This window comes from Tupaia chinensis, unplaced genomic scaffold (genome assembly GCF_000334495.1).
Source record: "Tupaia chinensis unplaced genomic scaffold, TupChi_1.0 Scaffold143913_1, whole genome shotgun sequence".
Lineage (NCBI taxonomy): Eukaryota > Metazoa > Chordata > Mammalia > Scandentia > Tupaiidae > Tupaia > Tupaia belangeri.
In genome coordinates, this window is record NW_006203764.1 from 725,872 (window position 1) to 734,512 (window position 8,641).

The 8,641-nt window shown below is 50.5% G+C and overlaps 1 protein-coding gene across 1 annotated transcript; it reads right to left on the reverse strand.

Moving 5' to 3' along the window:
- Positions 1 to 146: 146 nt before the first annotated feature.
- On the reverse strand, positions 147 to 7,382 carry GLRX5 (glutaredoxin 5). The gene is given in 4 exon segments (XM_027767086.1): positions 147 to 898; positions 7,033 to 7,137; positions 7,140 to 7,236; positions 7,275 to 7,382. Coding segments are annotated over 4 exon segments (465 nt in total). The 5' UTR covers positions 7,368 to 7,382; the 3' UTR covers positions 147 to 728.
- Between the last annotated feature and the right edge of the window lie 1,259 nt (positions 7,383 to 8,641).

Consider the following 8,641-nt stretch of genomic DNA (forward strand, 5'->3'; position numbering starts at 1 on the left):
TCCAGTCCCACCCCCCTCCTCCAGCCTCACCCCCACCTCCTCCTCCAGACCCACCCCTCCATTTCTATCCGGTCTGCTCACAGGTCCAGCTGGGTTGCTGACCCAGCACTCACCACCCACTTCCCCGAGAGAAACTGAAGCACAGCTTGCTGGAGATTCTTTGACAAGTTTAATAGAAAAGCATGGAGGCACGCCTAACCTCCCCAGACAAGGTCACTGGCACAAAAACCCTCAGGGACAGGCGCTGCCAGAATTAACTCACAAAGGCCCAGCGTCCCTGTGTTGGCAATTTATTTTAAAAAACAACACCCCAGTCATCACACTGTCTTCCTTGTCCATCATTTTCCTTAACAGAAGAAATTACAAAAGAAAATGGGGAGGGAGGATATGTTATCTTTGCAGACTGACACATCCACACAGAAGTCTGAATAAAATGATTCAAAAGCTCCTCGTTTTACTCCTGAATCAGGCAAAGAACGACTGAGAATGTAAGAGCACACCCGTGTAGGACAGCATAGAACGTTGCATTATACAGCGCAGTGGTTGTGATTACGTTTACAATAGAACATTCTTAGCCCGGACACCAGACACGCGAAGGTCACCTGTCTGCTTACAGACCGGAGGGGGTGCGAGCGCTCGAGCGAGCAGGGACAACCAGAATCAGTAAGGCTTCCCGGCACTGAGTCCCGGCGGGGACGGCTCCTGTCCGCAGTGAGGACCCCGGAGCCTCACTTCGAGTCTTGGTCTTTCTTTTCATCTAAGAGAGCGGAGCGGATCCCCAACTTTTTCAGTTCTTCCACCAGGTCCCCGTTCTGGTGCATCTGCAGGAGGATGTCGCAGCCCCCCACGAACTCGCCGTTGAGGAACACCTGCGGGATGGTGGGCCAGTTGGAGTAGTCTTTAATGCCTACGAGGGAAGGACAGCTGGGTGTTACTGAATGGGCAGAGCTGGACCAAAACACAGCTTTTAACCACTCCTAGCAGAAGATGTGGGGTGCCTCCTTGCTTGCCCCACCTTGGGAGACCCACTGTTTGCTTTGAAGAGTAGGGCTTTAGGGTCCTAGGGCCCAGGGCTTGACCCTGACTCTTCCAACTACAAACTGGAAGACCGCAGATCAGCTCTCACTATCGCATCCATCTCCACCCACACCTGATGGGTTTCTGTGCAAGTCAGGTAAACACAGCTTTCGATAAGATACTTGACACCAACACCTGACACCGGGGACACTGGGTTAAAGGCAGAAAAGCAGACCGGTTAACTCTCCATGTGTCTGCCAGTCATGTTTTCGGTGAAATAAAACTTGAGGAAGTGACACAACTCCATTTTCAAATGGCCTGCCTTGACATAGCCCCACCGTGATAACTCGCCTCGCCATCAGGAAGCCTCTGCTTTCGTGCTGCCTGGGCTGGTGCGTGCCACCTTACTGATGCTCAAGACGTCCAGTCGCTGAGCTTTTCATCTTTAATACTCACGTCTACCCGGAGGAAACCCTTGTCCCATGACTGGACCATACGCCACCACCCCACTTAGTTACCCTTCTGGGCCTCCATGTGGCAGGTGACTTGGCTCAGCACAGAACCCGAAGTAATGACAGGTTTCTAATGAAGGAAGGCTGACAGGTCAACAGGTCCATGTCTGGGCCAGGCACAGGGCAGGGGAGCAGAGGGGCACGGGAGGGAGTGGAGGGGGTCCGGGGGTAGGGGTGACAGGGAGCTCTCAAAGCTCACAGCAGACAAGAGGTTGGCCCCATGCATATGATCAACCCTACGTGTGAATGGCTGTGAGGGCCAGAGAGAAGAGGTGGAATCTGCGACAAGACAACGCATTCAGATGAGGATGCTGTCTGGTTCCAGGCCGCAGCCAGGTGAGGATGCTGTCTGGTTCTAGGCCGCAGCCAGGTGAGGAAGCTGTCTAGTTCCGGGCCACAAGGATGATGGTCGAAACATAAGGAGGAAAGAAACATGGCTTCAACCAAGACACAGAAGATTGCCCTTCATCATTCTACGTCCTTTTTTACTTAAATGCTGAGACAAATACACTTTCAAAAACATAGTCAGCCAAGAAAAAGATCTGTGTTGGTTTTGTTAAAAACAGAGGGTGGTTGGGACCAGCAGTTAGCGTAATGGCTATGTCGCTGGACTCCCACGTAATTGACCGCGGTTTGCGTCCCGGACCCGGTGGCTTAAAACTCATGCTGGGCGCGTGTGCGTGCGTGCCCAAGATCCCAAGAGGAGAATGGAGGAGAAGGGACTGCGGCGTGGCCATCCCCCCTGGGGGGTGATTTCTCGGGTTCTGTCTCTCTGTCTCTCTCTGTTTGTCTGGCGAGCACATGTGCCCTATAGCAAAAATCTCTAAATAAATAAATAAATAAATAAATAAAACAGAGGGTGGTCAGGCCAAAAGGTGGCACAGAGATGAAGACAGCTGGATCCCACACAGCCAACTATGTAGTTCAAGTCCTGGACCTGGTGGCTTTAAAATCACACCAAGTACGTGTTTGTGTGTGGGTAGGCACCCAACATCCCAAGAGGGGAGTGGAGGAGAGGGACTAGGGCTTGGCCATTCCCCATGGGTGTGATTTATCTCTCTCCAGGGAGTGCAAGCACCTTATAGAAGAAAAACTTTAAAAAGGGTAGTCAACAGCATGGCCCATAATAACCTAACACTATAGACGGCATTTGTGGTTTTAAAAGGCCAAACAAAACAGAAAAGTCAACAGATTCTTCCAACAAAACACATTTATGTCATATTTTATACTGCACAACTCTGCACTGTATGCTAGTGTATAAATTTTAAAAATCGGTCCAGTGGTGATTCTCAAACTAAAAAGACCAAGGCGTGTTCCTGATACTCGCATCAATTATCACCAAACACATATTTTCCAAATAAAATGACCTGTTTGAGTCATCTCACAAATAACAGCCCCAAGATACAATGTATTTTTCTCTTAAAAGCCATTGTCTTCCAGAGAAATGGTGACTCTGCCCTAAATGACAGCCCTGAGCCGAGGGCTTTATCTTTCTTCCCCAGACTTCACACGGTAAGAGATGTTCCAATGGTCAAGGCCTCCGAAGGCACGCTTCTGAGCCACCTCATTAAACTGTTATTACAGACTGTTTTTTCTAACTGTCCAGTAAGAGAATGGCAGATCACCAGAATCCTTACATGGGGCATGGTCACACGGCAATCCCTTCTCCTCCAACTCTCCCTCTTGTTGGGCTTTTGGGCACACACGCACATGTGCCTGGTGTGTTTTTCAAGCCACTGGATCCAAGACTTGAACCATGCCTTTGGCCATGTGGGATCCAGCTACTTTAACCACCAAGCCACAGGCTGGCCCATGAGAGATGTTTTACTACTGTCTTAAGTTAACTAGAGAAGTTGAGCATATTTTCAAATACCTAACAACATTCAATAGGATAATGGCTATTTATTTAACTAGTATTTCAGCCCCTATTCCATCAGACCCTGTTCCTGAGGCAAGGAATACAATGGTGATTCAAATGAACAGAAATTGTGTTTATAACATTTCCAAGGGCATGTAAGAGTCTGCCATATGATGATAAATAAAAGACACATCAATTTCTCCACTCCAGCACCACTGAAAGCCTGCTCTGCGGCATACACAGCGCCACAGGTGGGTGCATGAACGTGCTACCACGCTCCAGAGGGCAACGCACCATGTGTGGACAAGCATGACCGCAAGCCTGTAAACAAACAAACAAACAACTAGAGAAAATAGAGTCAATTGTGTAATTGATTATGTGGAATTATAGATCATTTTCTTTACACTTTCCAGTGTTACTTTTATAAATGAATGCAAGTAGCATTCTTTGTAAGACCAGGATTAGAACACGGTGCTGACCAGCTCCTGGGACCTGATCCCTCTGTGGCTGTCTTCCTTGTGTACTTCAGATAAACAGGAGGTAGACAAGGCCCTGAGGAAGACCAGGGCACAAGGCTGCCTCCGTCACCTTTGTCCCTTGGGTCGTGGTCTCAGGACGAGGCCACTCTGCATCTCACTCCCTGGACCCTGGAGCCGACCTGGGAGACAGCATCTTCTTTGGGTTGTGGTCTCTGCAAAGCTCAGCCTTCCTGACACAAGGGGACAGGCCGATTGTGCAGAGCCCCTGTTCTGTTACTGAGGTGACCCCGGAACCCGGAAAGGTACACAGACATCTTCGGCTGGCAAAAGCAAGCATGGGAAAGCCTGGCAGTCTCTCCCGGTCAGGTGGGAGGTGCAGGGAGCAGAGGAGAAGAGCTTTAACGTTTCAGTCTTACCACAGCCGCACTAATCCCCACTGTGGAAACGCGCACACCACCTGTCCCAGCCTGTGTGCTAATACTTCCGCTAAGCTTTACTTTCCTGAGCAACAGAGGGAGTGCAGGTTATGCTCAATATATACACAACACACTTATCAACCAAAATAGTCTGGTGAAGCCCATGGTCAAGAAATTAAAGTAAATTCCTACTGCTGCTGCCTGAACACTTAAGAACAGGAAATCAGAAGTCAAATAAGACCAAAGAGAGAAACATTAATGCCATCAGTAAACATTCTCATTTTCACTCCTACTTGTTTATTGGCCACGTTCAAATGCCATCAGTAAACATTCTCGTTTTCTTTTTCACTCCTACTTGTTTATTGGCCACGTTCTAGTATATCCCATCTTCAGTTATAGTAAGTAAAACGATGTAAATTCACAAACCAAAGACCCTCGACATTTTATACTAAGCAAGGTATCAACAACGGGACCACCCCCATAGCCTGGCTAAGTGAACGGGATCCCACGGGACTGACCATGGTTTGAATCCTGGAGGCCTGGCAAACCTGCTGTGTGTATGTGCATGTAGCCGAAGCCCCGACGGGATGGAGAGATGGGGACGGGACTGCATGTGGAGTGGTCACATGCCATTGAGGGAAGGCGTGTTCTCCCTGTCTCTGCAGAGCACATGAGCCTTCTGACAATTTCAAAAAATACTATCAACAATGAACTTTTTACTAATGACTTTACTGGCAATTTGCAGGGGACTCGCTGCAAGGTCTCAGTTGAAACACTGTAGAGGGACTAGCAGTTAGCGTAATGGCTATGTCACTGGACTCCCATGTAGTCGACAGGGGTTCAAGTCCCGGGCTGGTGGCTTGAACTCACGCTGGGCATGTGTGTGTGCGTGCGTGCATGCCCAAGATCCTGAGAGGAGAATGGAGGAGAAAGGATTGAAGTGTGGCCATCTCCCTGTGTGTGTGTGTGTGTGTGTGTGTGTGTGTGATTTTTCCGCTTTCTGTCTCTCCTTCTCTCTGTGTCTTTCTGGTGAGCGCACACGCCCTATAGCATAAACCTCTCCAAAGTAAGTAAATAAATAAGAAACACTGTAGAACAGTTATTCCTGTCTTATCTTCTCAGTGGTGAAGCTGCCCCTGAATGAAGACTGCGATCTTCCCACACAAGAGAAAACCAGAGCCTGACAATGGGCAGTGAACATCCTAGCCGACCAAGAAGACAGAAGGGTCACAGGCTAACACACGGTACTGCTGACAGACCTGGTGAGGTTAAGCAGCCTTCTCACTCCCTCTGCACGCCTCCAAGGCTCCACCCACCACCCTACCCCCAATGGCAAATGGAAGACCGGCTTCTGTAAAGAGTAGATAATGGGGGAGGGGGAGAATTACCTAAAGAACCATAAAGCACTAATAATAAAATAACTACCATTTACTGGGTGCCCTCTGTGTCAGATGAGATGATATGCATTTCCTAACCTTTTTTCTTTCTCTTTTTTTCTATACAAAAGCTTGGCCAAGTTGGATCTCATCCTCAGTTTACAGAAAACGAAAATGCAGTTAAGTGACCTGGCCACAGAAGAGGATTCCAACCCCAAGTCTTTCCATACCACTAGTGTCTCTTCAGTGCCAGGAATGTCATGATTACTCATTTCAAACGTATCAATAGCATGACGGCCCATGACGACCCATCCTGACACAGAGTCGGGAACTGCACCATGACTTTGAGGGGGCACCAGGCATGCGAGACTGGGAATTCAGCCCCTGAGGGTCCCGGGCTCCACCCACCAGGAGGAACAGGTACAACCTTCCCATTTCTCCACCAATCTTTACCAACAATTGCCAAAGAGGGGGCCCTAGTGCCTGGCCTCTTCTCGCCCACTCTGACAAAATGGGAGAATACACACACACACACACACACACACACACACACACACGGTACCTGGCACCCCGCTGGCTACTAAAGATGCTAACTGGCAGCTGGGTCTCCCTCCTCCCCAGGGTCCTGGCCCCTCAAGTTGCAAGCTTGGGCAGGAGCCCCTGGGTCTCCGCACCCACAAGCCTCGCTGAACCCCAGTGTCCACATGTTATCACCCCCTCCAGTATCTAAAACTAAATGCCAGGCCTGCCCCCCACCCCCAACTAGAGACAGCAGCTACAAGACCAGCCCCACTGTAGTAACAACCCAGTCCTTGTGTGACAGCAGAAGGTCCCTGACACCCTGAGCTGTGAAACAAGAGGACTTGGCTGGCCCCTGCCCTCCTCAACAGAACCAATCCCTGATCCCAAAACAGGCTCAGGGTTTTCCTTACAATGTCCCAAAGTGTCCCGAAGTGCCTGCCTCATACTGCATGCTCATGGTGAGCTCCCTCTGTGCCCTACAACCCCAGGCCTGCAGGGCAGGGAGTCGGGTTGTGTACCGCCCACCTCGGACCCAGCCAGAGACAACGCACCCTGAAACGCCTACTTTAGCTCAAAGTGAGAAAGTTGCACCCCTAGAACTTAGCCCATTACAAAGCCCCAGATCTTCAAACCCTGTTCAAGTCAAAACCCTCTAACTCGTCCGAATCCCCAAACAGACGCTCCTCACCATCTCCATGTGGACGATCTACCTAGCGCAGTCCCACGATGCAGAACCCCTCAGCTTCCTGCAGCGACCCTCCTGGTCCCATATAGGACCCAGGGCCTGACCAGGGCAGCTGACCCCTGACCCGCACAGCGGCCTGCGCGGTCATCCCCACCTTCGCAGTCCGCATTTAATTCCTTGTTGGAGTCCGGGGTCGTCCAGCACGTTGTAGGCCGCGTAGTCGCGGACGCCGTGCAGCCGCAGGATCTGCACCACTGCGTTGCTGAAGCCGACTGGGGCTGCTCCCGCCTCCCCTTACGGAAGATTGCCACCTTGTCCTTCTTCACCAGCGCGTCCAGCTGCTCCAGAGCCGCCACCACCTGCGCCCTAGCCTGTCGCCAGCTCGCCTGTACCCCACAGGCCGCCACACCGCTGCCCGCAAGCCCGTACCCCACAGGCCTCCTCCCGCGCCGCGCCCCCAGCAGAGGAGAACCGCTGCCGTTAGTCTCAGGGACCCACTCATCCCCGCACGCTGGCCAGAGACCTAGACGGCCAGGGACTTCAGCTCGAATCTCCCTAAATTGGTCATTTTCTTGGTTGACTTTTGTTCTTTTATTTCTTTATGTGCCTTTAGTTTTCCTGGCGGAGCACTCCTTTCACAACTTCTGGAAGAGTGGGTCTGCTATTGGCAAATTCTTTTAGGTCTTGTTTATCTGAGAATGCTTTTATCCTTTCTTTCCATATGAAAGATAATCTTGCTGGGTATAGTATTCTTGGTTGGAACTGTTTTTCACTTAACACTTTGAATATATTTTCCCATTCTTTCCTCATATTTTTTCGGATGAGAGGTCTGACATTAGCCTGATGGGATATCCTTTGAAAGTAACTTGACGTTTCTATTTTGCCAAATTTAGTATTTTGTCTCTGTCTGTGGTTTTGGTCAATATGGCTATGATGTGCCTTGGAGAAGATCATCTTGAATTGATTCTATGTGGGATGCTTTGTATTTCTTGGGTCTGGATGATTTAGTGCCTCTCTATGTTTAGAACAAGATTTCGTGGAATAGATTATCCATGTCCTTATTAGTTTTCTCACCTTCTGGGATACTGATTATCTGGATGTTTGGATGCTTAATGCTGTCTAGTATTTCTCCTATCACACTGCATATCAGTCCAGTCAAAGACATTATCATTAGCAAACAATAATCCATTTTTGTGTCCATTAAATATTTTGCTTCCCTCCCTTAAATTCCCATTGTCCATCCTTCTTCTGCACTGTCTTTAGTTTCCTATTATTATATATATTTTTCAAGAAAAGTGGTTGTGAGAGGTGGTCCTTGCGCCTGAGCACCTCCTGCAGCTTTGCTATTGGCCGTAGGCAACCGCTTTGTCAGCTGATTGGAGGAAGTGCACGTCTATCAGAGTCACGCTGCGGCACAACGCGAGGCAAAACGAAGGAGAAGACGAGTTTCCTCCCGAGGGCTGGCGGCCAGCTGGGAAGCTCCGGGACCACTGGGAAAGGAGCTGGGCGGGGCTTCGCCAGATCCGCGGAACGCCGGGAAGGTGTCACTTCCGGATGGAGGTTCCGGTTCCGGTGTCGCGGCAGTCGAGTTGCCGTGGCAACGTGACTTTCGGGAGCGTGTTGCAGTATCCCAGGACTTATCCTGGATAGGGCGGACCCGCGTCCACCTGTCCCGGCTTCCGTGGGCGTCCCCGGTGCCTCTCGAGGGCCGCCGGGCGGGGAGCGGGGTCGGGCCGGGCGCTGGCGGCCGGGGCTGCCGGGGTGCCTGGCCCCCCC